Source organism: Microtus pennsylvanicus, chromosome 1 (assembly GCF_037038515.1).
Source record: "Microtus pennsylvanicus isolate mMicPen1 chromosome 1, mMicPen1.hap1, whole genome shotgun sequence".
Taxonomy (NCBI): Eukaryota; Metazoa; Chordata; class Mammalia; order Rodentia; family Cricetidae; genus Microtus; species Microtus pennsylvanicus.
In genome coordinates this window covers 93,078,688-93,094,954 of record NC_134579.1, presented here as the reverse complement: position 1 = coordinate 93,094,954, position 16,267 = coordinate 93,078,688, and the positions used below count along the sequence as shown (strand labels likewise).

The 16,267-nt window shown below is 52.3% G+C and overlaps 1 protein-coding gene across 1 annotated transcript in view; it reads left to right on the top strand.

Moving 5' to 3' along the window:
• Positions 1 to 1,157: 1,157 nt before the first annotated feature.
• Grid2ip (Grid2 interacting protein) overlaps positions 1,158 to 16,267 on the top strand; it is a 29,537-nt gene continuing 14,427 nt past the window's right edge. The window contains exons 1-7 of the mRNA XM_075973962.1: positions 1,158 to 1,220; positions 9,853 to 10,101; positions 10,288 to 10,373; positions 12,064 to 12,133; positions 12,982 to 13,076; positions 13,321 to 13,504; positions 15,123 to 15,277. Coding sequence (XP_075830077.1) covers positions 1,207 to 1,220; positions 9,853 to 10,101; positions 10,288 to 10,373; positions 12,064 to 12,133; positions 12,982 to 13,076; positions 13,321 to 13,504; positions 15,123 to 15,277 — 853 coding nt within the window. The 5' untranslated portion in view covers positions 1,158 to 1,206. The remainder of the gene's footprint in view (positions 1,221 to 9,852; positions 10,102 to 10,287; positions 10,374 to 12,063; positions 12,134 to 12,981; positions 13,077 to 13,320; positions 13,505 to 15,122; positions 15,278 to 16,267) is intronic.

Genomic DNA, 16,267 nt, shown 5'->3' with positions numbered 1-16,267 from the left:
TTTTTCTTCTTTCAGTTTTTCAAGACAGGGTTTCTCTGTAGTTTTGGAACCTGTCCTGGAACTCTCTCTGTAGACCAGGTTGGTCTCAAACTCACAGAGATCTGCCTGTCTCTGCCTCCAGAGTGCTGGGATTAAAGGCGTGAGCCACCACCGTCTGACTCCACCTTAATTTTTTTTTGGTTTTTCGAGACAGGGTTTCTCTGTGTTTTTGGAGCCTGTCCTGGAACTAGCTCTTGTAAACCAGGCTGGTCTCGAACTCACAGAGATCCGCCTGCCTCTGCCTCTGGAGTGCTGGGATTAAAGGCTTGCGCCACCACCGCCCGGCTCCACCTTAATTTTTAAGACAAGGTTTCTCATTGAACCTGGAACTTTCCACTTTAGCTATACTAGCTGGGCAGGCAGAGTGCCCCAGGTTTCCACCTGCCTTCCCCTCCCCCATCTCAGTGCTGGAGTTACCCAGAGCCACTGTTTGTCACACACACGTACACACGTGCACACACACACACACACACACACACACACACACACACACACACACATGGTGCTGAGGTGGGAACTTGGGTCTTTGGGCTTTTCTGGGCAAGCACCCCGCCCACTGATCCGTCTTCCCCAGCCCCTACAAGAGGGCTCTTTGATATCAGTTTGGTGATGATGATGGTCGTGGTGGTGGTGACAGATACGTGCCCAGGACCACATTAGATCCTTGAAGGACACTCTGTCACCTAATTGAGTCTGCACATATAGTCAAGTGGAGGTTCTGAGAGGACCACAGAGCAAACCAGTGGCGTTCCCAGGATCGTGAACCCAGCTAGCTGCGCACTTCCCCATTTTGCTCACTCTCTAAGTTTATTGGAGGAAATTCCTGGTGGGTTCTGGTTTGGAGTGGCCCAGGATCTATCTCCAATCCCTGGTCTCCTTCACTGAGGGCCTCATCTACATAGGACTGCAATCAGACAGCCTCTCTGAGTCCTGCCTGGCTTTCTCTCCGGGCTCTTGCCTCTGTGGCCAGCGATTGCCCCGACCCCTCCCCCTTCCCGGGCTCAGTCTGCCCCCTCCCCTCGCTGCCATTCACCCCGCGGTCTGCCCCTCCCTCTGGGCCTGGCCAATGTCAGGGACTGAGCTGGCCAGCCCCCCGCCCCCACCAGTCGGGGCTCAGCATCTCGACTCCGCAGCGAAACGCACTGGAGGCCACCGAAAGAGGCCACCATGAGCTGCCTGGGGTGAGTAAGGGGACTGATTCTTGCTGGGGAGAAGAAGAAAAAGCTCTGAATAGGAAAAAAAAGTTATTTCTAGGGCGGAATTTGTCTCGGAGCTGATGCAGGGGGCTGAGGACTTCCTGGGGAGGTGACAGGCAGAGCTCGGTTCTGCCCAGTTCTATGAGGGCTGAGCTTGTTGGGGGACGCGACGGTCCCCAGGGAACTTGGTGCGTTTGTCTCCAGGTCAGACTCAGCTGGAGAATTGCTCAGATTTCCTGGTTTTATCTCGGTGCTGCTGCTGCGGGGCTTCTGTCTCCGCCACCTCTCTTGGGACAGCGGCAGCGGCGGCTGCCTCTCTGCTGGCTGCTTTTCCTCCCCAAGCGGTCGACAGGCCCCTGTCAGCTGAAGATCAGGAAGGGAGGAGGTGGTCTAGCTTTAGAGCCTGGAAAAAGCGGGAACCCCTGGACACTCCGGGATGCCCCGGTTGCCCGCTGCTTCCCTGGGGCGCTACTGGGAGGATGAATGGAAACCCTGTGATGCCAGCGGATGTCAAGTGCGACAGGAAAATTGGGGAGGTTGTTGGAGGAGGGGGCGGCGCCCAGCTGGGCTTCGAAAGGAGGGTAACGTGGCAGAGGGGCTTTCAGACAACGCCTCCCCACCTCCACTACCTCCCAACCACTCTGCATTTCCTCCCTCCTCCCTCCTGGAGCTGGCCAGCTGCCAACGTCCCCACTGTGTGATGAGCTCTTGGGTGTTGGAGATTTGAGTGCAGTCTTTTGGAGAAGTCTCAGAAGGGACAAGAAAGCATACCAGCCTCCCTAGCTAATTCTGAGACCCAAGTTTAGAGGCATTGCTAACCCAGACTCCTGCAATCAGGGCAGGGACTCAGCAGGTGTCAGCACTCCAGCTTAGAAAGCTGGGTCTCAGAGGGGTCCCGAAGTGAGTCCTGGGGACACGAAAGTCAGTCACCAAGACGAGTTCAACACCAAGCATCTAGCCTCAAGGCAAGAGCAGAGGCTCCCTAGCCTGCCATTGAACAAGGACAATGGGGAATCACTGTTCTGGCCCAGGAAGCCCACATGACAGAAAACCAAGGCTTAAACAGGAGGATGAATAGACAAAGGATGGTAGGTGATGATGATGATGACAGATGGTATGTGTGTGCATGTGTGTATATGCGAGAGTTTTCTTTAGAACCACACCTGAAATCTCAGCTACTTGGGAGATTAAAGCTGGCCGATCACAAGTTCAAAGCCAGACTGGGTAACTTATCAAGTCCCTGGCTATAAATAAATAATAAATAAATAATTTTTCCAAGGAGGTTAGGAGCCACTCAGAACACAGAAGAGTGGCCTATGGTGGGGGGGGTAGAGTTGGGGGTGACAGCAGTGGCCCCAGCAGAGGAGAGAAGACCACGACCCTGAGCCCTCTCCCACAGTAGCCACTAAGTACATGTGGTTATTGATATGGATGCATTTTTCATAAATTTGGATGACCACACAACCCCAGCACTTGGGAGGCTGAGGCAAAAAAAAACCCCTGCAAGTTTGTGGCTAATCTGGGTTAGACAGCAAGGCCCAGGATTCAGTTCCCAACACTGCATAAAACCAGGGATGGTGGCCGGTCAGTGGTGGTGCACACCTTTAATCCCAACATTCAGCACTTGGGAGGCAGAGATAGGCTGATCTCTAGGAGTTCAAGGTCAGCCTGTTCTACAGAGTGAGTTCTTGGACACTCAAACTATACATGGAAACAAAACAAAACAGGGAATCTTTGTGTAGGCCTACATCTCAACGTTAGAGGGGGAGAAGTGGAAGGCACAGAAGTCCAAGGTCATCCTAGGCTACATAACAAGTTTCAGGCCAGCCTGGGCTACCATAAAAACTGCCCAATTGTTATACAGTTTATCTGGCTCTCATTAATCACACTTTAAGTACTTGATATAAATACAGGGCGAGTGGTCATCATTTAGGGCAGTCAAGGCCTGGGATGTGTCCGGGTTTGTGGCCACAGATTGCAAAGGCATCGTGTCCCCTTACAACAGCACTTCTTGCTGCTACTCGGAGCCTAATTTGGGTCTGTCCCCCAAGGAATCTCAGTCTGATTAGGTGGTAAAATGACTTTCTAATTAGGACAGGACAGGCAGTTTGGAAAGTGTGATGTGTCCAGGAGGGAACGGGAAGAGCAGTTGTGGGGATGTATCTGTTGGGGGAGGGGAGGAAGAGGCAGGTAGAGTATAAAGCCACTGGCATGGCTGAGGTGGTGTGATCTGGAATTTCCCTTCACCGATGGTGCAACCCTGAACAAGTGAATTGACCTCCAGAGACTGTCTGGTAAATAGGGTTTATCGTACGTACTTCCAGCAGGATTCTGGGTAGGATGCCCTATAGGTGAATTGCACTGAGTATAAGCAGGGGAGGAGGGTAGCTGGAGGCCTGGAGGTGGAGAGGGACCCCTGTGTCAATGACACCATGATGCCTTGAAGCCAAACATGGGGGTACATGCGTTTAGTAAAACTTTGTACTCAAGGCGCCTGAGGTAGGGTTGCAAGTTTGAGTCTACATATGGGATTCAGGGCCAGCCTGGGCTACATAAAGAGACCCCATCACTAGGAAAAGAAAACAAAAACAGAAGATAGTCCTGTGGTAGAGTTCTTTCCTAGTATGCCCTAGGCCTGGGTGTGATCCCCTGTGCCACACACACACAAATATTTATGTGCTATAACCACAGAAACAGCTTAATGTGTGAAGTGCTTCCTGTAAAAAACACAAGGCTCTTCAGCATCCATGTAAAAGCCAGGTGTAGTGGCGCAGCCTGTGATCCCAGTGTTGGGGAGGCAGAGACAGGATCCCTGGGGTCCGCTGGTCGTCCTGTCTGGCCTAATCAGTCCACTCCATGCTTAGTGAGAGAGCCCGTCTGAAGGAAAATAAGGTAGAGAGGAGTTGAGGAAGACATTCGTATTGGCCTCTGACCTCCACATGCACACTCAGGCAAAGGCACCACACACACACAAACATTTAAAAATAAACAAACACAGGGCTGGAGAGATGGCTCAGTGGTTAAGAGCACTGGCTGCTCTTCCAGAGGTCCTGAATTCAATTCCTAGCAACCACATGGTGGCTCACAACCATCTGTAATGAGATCTGGCACCCTCCTCTGGCGTGTGGGCATACATGGAGGCAGAATGTTGTATACATAATAAATAAATCTTAAAAAAAAATAAACAAAGCCTGCCATAATGGCACATCTTTAATCCCAGCACTCTCAAGCAGAGTGCAGGCAGGTCTCTGTAAGTTTGAGGACAGCCTGGTCTACTTGATGAGTTTCAGGCCAGTCAGAGCTACATAATGAGACCCTTTCTCAAATAAACAAACTAAAACAAAACCATTTATGATAGCGCACACCTTTAATCTCAGTGCTGGGGAGGCAGAAGCAGGTAGATCTCTATGAGTTTGAGACCGGCCAGACACCCTGTCTCAAAAGAAAAAATAAAAAGATTTATACATTATGGTAGGGAAAGCAGCTCAGTGGCTTGGGTGCTTTTGGCATGAGCATGTGAACCAGAGTTCAGATCCCCAAAGCCCATGTTAACCGTTCATCTGTAATTTCAGCTCAGAAGGCAGAGCCGAGGATTCCCCAGAGCAAGCAGGATAGCAAAACTAGCCTTATCGATAAGCTCTGGGTTTGATTGAGAGACCCTCCCTTAATGAGCAAGGTGGAGGAGGGATGGAGGATGAGCTGAATATCAGCCTCGGCCCTCCACGTGCAAAAGCACATAAGTGCATGCACACTCTGCATATACGCCCACATTCATGCAAGCGTGCATAAGGCACACATGCACACCACAGTGCGACTTTGGGGTTCCACAGTTTCTCTGTGCCTGGGAGCTGCCCCATGCACACAGGCCATGTGGAAGCCTTGGCCTCTACTGCTAGCACCAGCAGCACATCCTTCTCCCAGCTGTCATTTTGTGACAGCCAAAAAATGTCTTGAGATAGTGCCAAATGTCCTCAAGGGGTAGAGGGTTGAGAATGATCGTTCTAGATGGCAATGCTCTTTTGCGGAGGTGGGTGTGGTAGATCGGTCCACATACAGCCTGTTCCCTGGTGTCTACACCCTGCTGTCTGGAGTCACCTGGCCAAATGCCCCCACCACTGCCACCCTATCTGGGGATTTCTCTGTGACGGCAGTGGCCTGGCCCTGAGACAGCATGTCCAGACTGCAGCATAACCATTCATCCGGTGCCTTCATCTTCCCTGTCGTCGGCCCAGTGGACAATTTTATAGCCTTTAGGAGTGACTGGTTCTGGGACAATGACGCTGGCAAGTAACGCCATGAATGCATCTGTCATGATGGGACAGTCATGGGCCTGCTGTCAGGAGCTGTGCTCAGGATGAGACTCGTCAGGCATGGGGAAGGGCAAGGGAGACAGGGTATGAGGAGGCATAGGTGGTGCTGCTGCCGCTGCCGCTGCCGCTGCCGCTGCCACTGAAGAGAAATAGCTCTGAGAGCTTATGACTGTGCGGTGGGGCCAAGAATGGGTGGAGGGGACTGAGGTGTCAGGGAGCAGCATGCCCTGCTGCTAGTTTTGTTTTGTTTTTCAGGACTGGGGATTGAACATAGGACTTTGTTCTTGCTAGGGAAGCCCTCTACCGTGGAGCTGTGCGCTAGCCCCTCCCTTGGTAGATTCTAGCTCTACCCCAAGTCACACCCCAGTCCCTCACTGGGGGATTCTAGGCAGGGGCTCTACCACTGAGCCACACCCTAGCCCCTCACTGGGGGATTCTAGGCAGGGGCTCTACCACTGAGTTACATCCTCAGCCCACTCCTGTATTTAAAGATTTAACCACTCAGCAAAACATAGTAGAACAGGCTTACAATCCAATCTACTCAAGAAGCTGTGGCATGAGGATCAAAACTTCAAAGTCTAGGCTGGAAATGAGGTTCAACGGGCAGTATACTTACCTAGTACATACAAAGACCTCATTTTGATTCCCTGGATGGAACAAAACCAGGCCTGATGGTAAGTGCTTGTAACCCCAGTACCCAGGGGATGAAGGCAGGGGGTCAGAAGTTCAAGGTTATCCGTAATTGCATAGCAAGTTTGACGCTGTCCTGAGGGAATAGAGAGAGAGAGAGAGAGAGAGAGAGAGAGAGAGAGAGAGAGAGAGAGAGGAGAAGGTAGAGAAGGAAAGGGAGGAGAAGGGAGGGGAGAGAAAGGGAGGGGAGGGGAAAGCAAAGGGAGAGGGAAGGATTCCAGGCCAGTCTGGATTAAAGCGAGTTCAAAACCAGCCTGAGGAACTTTGTGAGACTCTGTCTTAAAATAAGAAGAAAAAAGTCCTGGGGATGTAATGCTTAGATTTTACATGTGTGAAATCTTTGCTCGAGTCCAGTACTGGCGGGGGGAAAAATCTACCCTCTTATCCCATCCTACACCTTTTCCTGGGTTAGCTCCCAACATCGTCCCCCTCCCTGGACGTACCAAGACCTCAAAGAACCCATAAACCCTATCATGACCACCCACTGCTCTGGAGTGTACTCTCTGGCCCTGGCCTCGGCATTCAAGGTCTCCTCCTCCTCTCTAACTTCCCTTGGGTACGTAGGGAGGGCATTTCCAACAGTGGCCAACTCCCTCTAAGTCCTCTACCTTCCCAGGTACTACAAAAGGGGACTCTTCTAAAAGGTATTGGCCATGGCAGAGTGTTGCAACCGCTGTAAGGGGGACTCGCTGGGCGAGTGATGTCCCAGGCAAGACTTCTGAAGAGGGACAGAGAAGAGAGCCAAAGGAAGGAGCTTAACAGCCTGGAATCACCGGGATCTCCACTCCTTCGGGAGCACCAGCTAGTTAAGGGTACTAGGGCGGAGAGAGAAAAGGCGGAGCTGGGCGGAGCCACCAAGAAGGGGCGGGCATCGGGCCACCATGCGGGACTGGCCGGGAGGGGCCATGCACGTTCGCCCGGCAAAGACGCGTGGAGTCGCGGGTGCCCTTTCTGTCATCGCGGGCTCCGCCACCCGCTACCCGGTGCGCACCTGCCGCACCGCCCTCGTGGATCCAGATGGGGAAGGACCAGGGCTTCTCTCGGCACTTTAGGTAGCTTCCCCATCGCGTTATGCGCCTCTGGGAACTCTGCACCCGCATCCACCCAACTTGAGGTTGGGAGAGGGGGCTGGGACATCGGGGGGGTTCCCTGTCCTGGGTGGGCAACCCATCGAGACTGGGCGGAGTCCAGAAACGGGGGACAATAGGAATAAACTGATTGTTATGTGGGTGGTGAGGTTTAGATGTTGGGTACCCAGGACCCGCGCAAAACCCGAGGAGTTGGGGTGAAGTGAAAGGCTAGGATTAAAAAGACAACCTCCCTGCATTGACTCACGGGTCAGGACAGAGGACCGAGAATGGGGTTGTCGCGTGCTCTGGATGAGAACCTAGCGCATCGCATCGAGTTCTGAGTTTGGAAGGCGGAGACCTTTCCACTGTCGGTAACTGCAGATTGCAGCCTCTGAGGCCCCTACCCCTGTCCTCACCTGTTCTCAGATCAAGTGCTAGCTGAAGAAAGCTTGGCCGGGATAGAATACACACCGGAAAGAGAGGACCCTAGGGGAGGTTCTGGTAGCAGAATTGACCCAGTGGAAGGTTCTATACTGTGATTCCCAGGAAGAACCCTGGGTACTCAGAAAGGCCTGTTGGCATCGCAAGGGCATAAAAGCCTTGGAGGCCCATTGCTGGGTTGCCACAGTCAAAAAGGCAATAATCTGTCCCTATAATGAATTTGGCCCCACTGCATCTGTCTGTGCCAGCTTTAATTAACCTACAACAGTGCCAGGACTTGGGTGGCTGGGGCAGACAGTGATGGAGAAGCAGGGAACGTTCATGCCAGCCAGGAAGGGTGTCTGGCTCAGCAGGCAGCCTTGGCCTCTGGCCCGTGCTCCAGGACGCCAAGCAGGGAACTAGCCACCAGCCCTTCCACCTCCTTAGTTTGTGATTCAGCCTGGTGCCCACCTAGCAAGCAGGACTTTAACTACTTGATGTCGGATGCGGAACTGAGCTGGGCATCTGACTCCTGCCCAGATTAGAAGCTGGGTCTGTTTCCTTGCAGAACTTGGGGCTGAGGTCGAGGGTATGAGGTGGAGAGTCTGTGTCCTTTGTCAGGACGTGCGGCGGGAGGATAAGGAGAGGGTTGTGTGGCAGGCAGATAGAAGTGTCAGGCTCAGGAGACCTCCTGGTCACCTGGAGTGTCCAATCGGAAGCAGAACTCCCTGGGGGCGGGGCTAGCAGGAGCCCTCCTGAAGAATCTACTTGCCTTCTGTCCTACCAGGGAGTTCATTCTGCCCAGTGAGCCTTCTTAACCTGCCTCACTGAGGCTGGCAGAGCCACAGAGCAAGTTCAGGAGAGGACTACCTCAGTTGCATGCCGGTCCATCTCTCCCCTCCTCTCTTCTCTCCTGACTCCCCATCTTGTCCTTGGCATTGGCTCCTGGTACAAGGAAGAGGGAAGGGAGCCTTGGGGCACAGCCAGGACGCAAGCGCAAGCGCTTGCTAGTGTTGGTGAGCCCTGATTCCAGCTGTGTCAGAGGCCAGCTGTGTCACCCTGGAAAGTTACAGATTTCTGTCTGACTCGGAATCTTCTGTAGTGGATCAGTAAGTCCACCAAGGTGTTAGCGGAAGCTGTTGTGTGGGGATGGGATTGGATCACTCACAGACACGCACCCGCCCTTCCTTCTCAAGGGCCAAATCCTTTCCGGTCATTGTGGCCCGCCCGGCCCAGCTACAAAATCAGGCTTTGGAGAGCTCCTAGAATTACAGGCACCAAGGATTCATCCCAGGGTCTGGACGCTTCATGGAGGCTGTCTTCTCCCGCCACCTGCAGGATGACGTCTTCACAGACCTTCACAGTTGAGCCCCTAGTATCTGGCAGGGACAAATGGGCAAAGGTTTACTAAATACATGCAGGGAACTGGGAACACCCACACACACTTAAAAAATAATAAAAAACATTCTTTTAAAAAGATTAAAGCGGCGGCAGGGGGGTGGGGTGGGGACGGGAGAGTAGCCCAGACAGAGCCAAAAGCTTGGAGGTGGTAATTGCCTTCACAGTTGAGGGCAGAGAAGCAAGGAGGAGAACGGCAGGTGTGAGGATTCTCGGAGGAAGTCAGACATGCCGCGGATAGCGGATGTAGTTTTCCCTAGCAGTCACCTGAAAATAAGCCGGGAAGAGAAGGAGAGTGTCAGTCAGGGCTTGACCTGCTAGATACAAGTGCACGAGAAGAGAGAGGGAGAGAACCAAGAGACAGGCAGGAACTGGAATATTCCATAGACTGCTTTGGGAGAAAGAAGGCCCCACAAAGGTTAGGGTTGTGCGGCTTTCCCAAGGTGGGGTGACACCGCACTCCTGACGTCATCTAGGATAGTCAGTTCTCTCAGTCCCTCACGTGAGTCCCAGGGAATCGAACACAGGTCTTCAGTCTTGACAACACGTGCTTCCACCTGCTGAGCCGTCCTGTGACCAGGTCTCCGACAGCTGGGAATGCAAGTCTGTTCACCAAAGGGGAGAGTGAAAATTTCTCTGGTTACCCCTGGGAAGGGACAGGTGATCCACTAGGAGGCGCCTTTGGGATGTGGCCAGGGGCCGCGCCTGACTGCGGCCCTCGCTTTGCAGGATCTTCATCCCCAAGAAGCATCGGGCACGCTTCGACGAGGTGGTGTCGCAGGGTCTGCTGGGCAAGCTGTGCCGCGCTCGGAGGGCGCAGGGCGCGCAGCGTTTGCGCCGAAGCCGCAGTGAGGAGCGACCCGAGCGCCTCCTAGTGTCCACGCGCGCCAGCGCCGCTCCGCGCCGTCCTGATGAGCCGCCCCCGCGCAAGGCAGCCTCGCTGCTGGGCGGCCGCACCGGCCCTGGGGGCCCTCGCAGGTATGTAGGGCGCAGGTAATAAGAGTCACCTCCCGATCGTGCGCTAGCTTGGGTAGGAGACTTGTGCCGTGGGCATCTGGAAGGACAGGGACGTGAGACATCCGCTTCCTGAGCTCTGGTCTAATGTCCCCAGGGTGAGACGGAGAAGGTCACTCACTTCCAACCCCATCCCATCCTTTCCCCTAGGACTGTTCGAGTCTACAAGGGCAACAAGAGTTTCGGCTTTACTCTGCGCGGCCATGGACCGGTCTGGATTGAATCTGTCCTGCCTGGTGAGGGATAGACAGGTTGCCCAGAGTGTCTAAGATCAGGGATGAAGTGAAAAACCCCGTGGTAGCGCTCTCGCTCGCGCTCTCTCTCTCTCTCTCTCTCTCTCTCTCTCTCTCTCTCTCTCTCTCTCTCTCTCTCTCTCTCTCTCTTTCTGTGTGTGCGCTCTCTCCCTCTCCCTCTCCCTCTCCCTCTCCCTCTCCCTCTCCCTCTCCCTCTCCCTCTCCCTCTCCCTCTCCCTCTCCCTCTCCCTCTCCCTCTCCCTCTCCCTCTCCCTCTCCCTCTCCCTCTCCCTCTCCCTCTCCCTCTCCCTCTCCCTCTCCCTCTCCCTCTCCCTCTCCCTCTCCCTCTCCCTCTCCCTCTCCCTCTCCCTCTCCCTCTCCCTCTCCCTCTCTCTCTCTCTCTCTGTGTGTGTGTGTCTGTTGATGCTATCTATGCCTGCTAGCCATATTGCATCCAAAGTGAAGAAGTTGAGAAGCTGAGAGTAAGGGCTGAGGAATTGGCCCAATCGTAGGAGCGATTGTTGAATAGACATGAGAACTGGAGTTTGGATCTCCAGAACCCATACAAAATACTGGGTGGGATGGCAGCCTGCTGGGACTCCCAGAGCAAGCTGGCTAGCCAGCCAGCCACATGGATGAGCTCTGGGCTTGATTGAGAGCCCTGCCTCAGTGAACAAGGTGGAAGATCAGTGGAGGATGACATCTCTGGCCTCTACATACACACCTACACATGCATGCACACCCAGCCACACATATACATCCACCTACACACACGAAAACACTTGCACACACATGCATGCCCCATGCACACGCATGGAAATGAAAGGGGGAAACCAGCAGGGACTGGTAAATGCTAGTGCTTGGCTTGCCTTCTCTGTTTTAGGCAGCCCAGCCTCCCCACCCGGGGGAACATCTCTGCTGATGGCTAAAAGGGGTCTCCCCACATGGGTTACCATGATGAAGACATTCTCTCGCCTTCTCAGAGGCTAACTTTAGTTTAGATAACCCCACAGGTGTGTCTGGAGGCCTGCCCCTAAGTGATTCTAGCTTCTGTCCAGCTGGCAGTATTAATCATCATTGTGATTTTGAACAATGCCCATGGGCTCTTGGGTTTAGAGGCTGTTGCTCTTCTGGCTTCCTGGTTCCTAGCCTCAAGCTGCTGAAGGCAGGTGGACAGTGGCCTACTGGGACACACTCCCTAGAGGAGGTGCTCAGGGTGTGGGTTGTGGATTGGTTGGTCGGCATGAAATGCATGCTTATTGGTTGGTCTGTGTGAGGTGCTTGCTTAGGGTTGTGGATTGGTTGGTCTGCATGTGAAATGCATGATTGCAGGTGAGTCCTTTTCTGTCCCTCGGTTATATCTAAAGCTCATTTCTCTTCTTTTAAACTACACTTATTTATTTTGAGGAGGAGGGATGGGAGCACACATCTGTCATCCGGAGTGTGTGTGGATGAAGGTCAGAGGACAACTTGTAGGAGTCAGTTCTCTCTACCACATGGGTCTCAGGGAGCAAACTCAGATAGTCACGTGAACTTTCTGGCTCCCTAAGCCATCTAGACAGCCCCGAGTCTCTCTTATCGCCCACAAAATTGAAGAATGGTTATTTGGCTCACACAGTGGGGCAGAGAGAGGCGAGTCCCATACAGTTTCACTATGAGGTGGTCAGCTGACTATACCTTCGCTCTTCTCCAGGCAGCCCAGCTGAAAATGCGTCCCTCAAGTCAGGTGACCGGATCCTCTTCCTCAATGGACTGGACATGAGGTGAGCCGTCCCTGGGGTGTCTTGTGATCTTGGGGATGAGCCATCCCCAAGACTTTTGGCCTCTTGGGACACTAACAGAGGCCCTAATCTCTTTATGACTTATGTCCTATGGCTTATGTCTCCTGTGCTTACCCACCGTCCCCTGAGGCTATTGTCTTCCTGTCATACTGGGAACTGAACACAAGACCCTGGGATAGGCAAACAGAGCTACACCCTCAGCCCTTTATTTAAGATTTTTCTCTTTTTAGACAGTGCCTCACTCTGTGTCTGAGGCTGGTTTGGAACTCGCTATATAGCCCGGACTTGTCTTGAATTCATGAAAATCCACCTGCCTCCAATGAGTGCTGGACTGCAGGTGTGAGCTACCAAGCCACCCCTTTTTAAGTTCTTTGTTTTGAGACAAGGTCTTGTTTAGTTGTCCAGGCAACTTGGACTTGCTATATAGTTCAGACTGCTTCAAATTATGCAAGTTCTTCCAATCCTCTTGCCCCAGCTCCCCAAATGCTGGGATTATACCATGCTCACCCAGTACTGAGGGTTCCACTTGAATCCATCCTTCCAACTGAAAATATTACAGCTACATGTTGAGAACACAGAATGGAAAAGACCAATTATTTCTTGCTCTGGAGGGGAGTCTTGGAAATAGCTCCTTCTATGGCCAGGAATGCCAAGCCCAGGGCATCTGCAGACCAAACTGTCGAACGCCTGGGGCGTCTACTGCACAAGACCCTAACTTATGTGAACGTTAGGGTTCTGGCTAGTCCCGAATGAACAGTGATTTGCTGGGTGACCACTACATGATGGGCAGACATCACTTGTCAGGCCCTCATGGGCCATCTCCTTTGCAGGAACTGTTCCCACGACAAGGTGGTGTCCATGTTGCAAGGCAGTGGCGCAATGCCCACGCTGGTGGTAGAGGAAGGACCGGTCCCTTTTGCTAGCGGTGAGACTATTAAGCCATACATTTCCCAGTACTGTGTTGGTCGCTTCCCAGGAGCGCCGCCAGGGGGTGCTATAGAGCCAAACGCACGGCGTTCAATGCTGTTCAGTGCTCTCTACAAAGGTGGCCTTTCCAATATATTGCACGCCCCAGCTCAGAAGGCTGCTGACCCCAGGGGTCTGGGAAACTGCACCTAACCTGGTGACTCCAGGTCACCCGTACCTCCCCATGCCTTGGTCTCCCGCAGATTCAGATTCTTTGGATTCCCCGACCCGGTCATCGGCTCTCACCTCGCTGCAGTGGGTGGCAGATATTCTGCCTTCCAGTATCCGAGTCCAAGGGAGGACCTTCAGTCAGCAGCTGGACCACCTCCTCACTCCTCCCGAGCGCTATGGAATCTGTCGGGCTCTTGAGAGCTTCTTCCAGCACAGGTGCCCTGGGCATAGCAGTAGGGACCTAACCTGTTTGGGCCCCACCCAAGTCCCATCTAAAACTGGCAATCCTGGTCCTCCTGCCTGTGCCTCCTCACCCTTCTTGGGGAGAGAAGGCTCTAAAAAGGCAATAGCTAGTATCAAGGGAGTTGAGGTGCCCTAGAACAAACCCCACCCTTTAAATTTATTCCTTTATTTACTTTTGAGACCCGGTCTTGCTCTGTAGCAGCTGGCTGGGCTAGAACTCACAGAGATCACCCTGTCTTGACCTCCTCAGTGCTGAAACTAAAAATCACTGCCACTCTGCCCAGCTAAATCTGGACTCTGACACCTTGGGCAAATACAGACGTTTCTGTGAATTGAGGCAGACAGAAACAGTTAATGGGACGCCAATCAAGAAACCTCACCAGTTCGCACTTAGCCCCCTGGAATTTTTTTTTTACAATAGCTATGTCTGTCATGCCTTGTAGCAAGCCTTCCTCCTATCCATTCTTTTTTATTTGGTTTAAAGTACATATAATTCTAACCTTTAAATAACATATAGTGTGCAATATAATTCACATGCTATATAATTCAGTCATTTATATGTTTTTAATTTTAAATATTATGCGTATGGCTGTTCTGCCCGCATGTAAGTGCACCGCATGTGTGCAGTACCCACACAAGCCAAAAGAGGGCGTCGTTTGTGAGCTGATAGGTAGGTCTCAGGAACTGGACTTGGGTCCTCTGCATTAGCATCACAAATGCTCATTTATTTATTTATTTATTTATTTATTTATTTATTTTGGTTTTGTAGCCTTGCCTGTCTAGCAACTCCCTCTGTAGACCAGGCTGGCCTTGACCTCACAGAGATCCGCCCACCTCTGCCACCAGAGTGCTGGAATTCAAGGCGTACGCCACCACAGCCCCACAGCACATATGATCTTAATCACTGAGCCTTCTATCTCTCTGGCCACAGTTCATTCATCAAATTGTTCAGTTCAGTGGTTTGGTGGTTTTGGTATCCTTGCAAATATATGTAGCCATCACCATGGTGAATGTTGGAACCTTATCACATGTAAAAGGAATACCAACAACTTTCTGTGACATGCCCCTTCATCTTCATCCCCCAATCTTTCTTTTAAAAAGCATTTTTTTATTTACTTATTTACTTACTTACTTATTGAATATGGGGGTCATGAACGCCACAGTGCCCACAGGAGTCAGTGAGTTTGGCGGCAAACACCTTTACCTGAGGAGCCATCTCCACACTCCACTAGATATTATTTTTAGCTCCAATTTTGCAAAAGAAAAGAAGTTACGTTGCTTGAGAAAGGTCACTTAGTTGGTAAATGGCAAAGCTGGGATTTGACTCCTACTTTTTTTTGATGGTGGTGCTGGGAAATGAACCCAGAACCTTGAGTATGTTAGGTAAGCGCTCCACCAATGAGCTAACATTCCCAGCCCAAACTGGGATTTGAATCAGAGTCGACTGCCTCTGGAGACTGCTTTCCTGTCCTCTCTGCTCTATCCTTCAAGGATGGGGGTCGAGGCGTGAGCTGAATTCCAGGGTCTGAAACCACCACCTCGTCCACACCCCCAGTGATGAGCTCCCTGCTTCTGCACCGCCCCCCCGCAGGAACATCGACACCCTCATCGTGGATGTGTACCCTGTTCTGGACACACCTGCTAAGCAGGTCCTCTGGCAGTTCCTCTACCAGCTGCTGACCTACGAGGAGCAGGAGCTGTGTCAGGAGAAGATCGCATGCTTCCTGGGCTACACGGCCATGACAGGCAAGCAGTCCCTGGGGGTGGCTGCCAGCTGCCCCGCCTCCCAGAGGTCTGGCCTTCACATAATATGCCACCATGCCCAGTGTCTGGCAGATACATACTCAACATTGGAGCTTGGCTGGGAGGATTGTGCGTGGGCAGTTCATCCTTCATGTGGCAAGCACAGCATAAGTGGAAAGTGCTCATTTCTTCATCCTTTCCTTTGCTTCCTCCTCTTCCTCTCTCCTCTCTGAGTCTCACACAGTCAAGCTGACCTCAAACTCATGTGTAGCCCAGGCAGGCCTTGAACTCCTAATCCTCCCACCTCCATCTCCCATGTGATGGGATTTGGGGCATATGTCACCTCAGCCAGGTTACATCAGTGGGGATGGAACCCAGGGTCTTGCCCATGCTAACCGAGTGCTCTCCCACTAAAGTATAGCCCTGTCTTTGTTGGACAGGTATGGTGGCTCAGGCCTGTAACTTCAGCACTTGGGAAGGCTGAGGCAGGAAGATTCTAAGTTTGGAGTCAGCTGAGACTCACAATGTAGCTGTCCTAGTTAGGGTTCCTATTGCTGTGAAGGGACACCATGACCATGGCAACTCTTTTTTTTTTTTTTTTGGTTTTTCGAGATAGGGTTTCTCTGTGGCTTTGGAGCCTGTCCTGGAACTAGCTCTGTAGACCAGGCTGGTCTCGAACTCACAGAGATACGCCTGCCTCTGCCTCCCGAGTGCTGGGATTAAAGGCGTGCGCCACCACCGCCCGGCCATGGCAACTCTTATACAGGAAACATTTAATTGGGACTGGCTTACAGTTCAGAGTTTAGTCCATTATCGTCATGGCAGGGAGCATGGTGGCACATAGACAGACGTGGTGCTGGAGAGGGAGCTGCAAGTTCTACATCTGGATCTGCAAGCCGCAGGAAAAGAGAGTAATGCTAGGCTGGGCTTGAGCATTTAAAACCTTTTTTCTCTTTTTTTTTTTCTTTTTCTGAGCATTTAAAACCTTAAAGC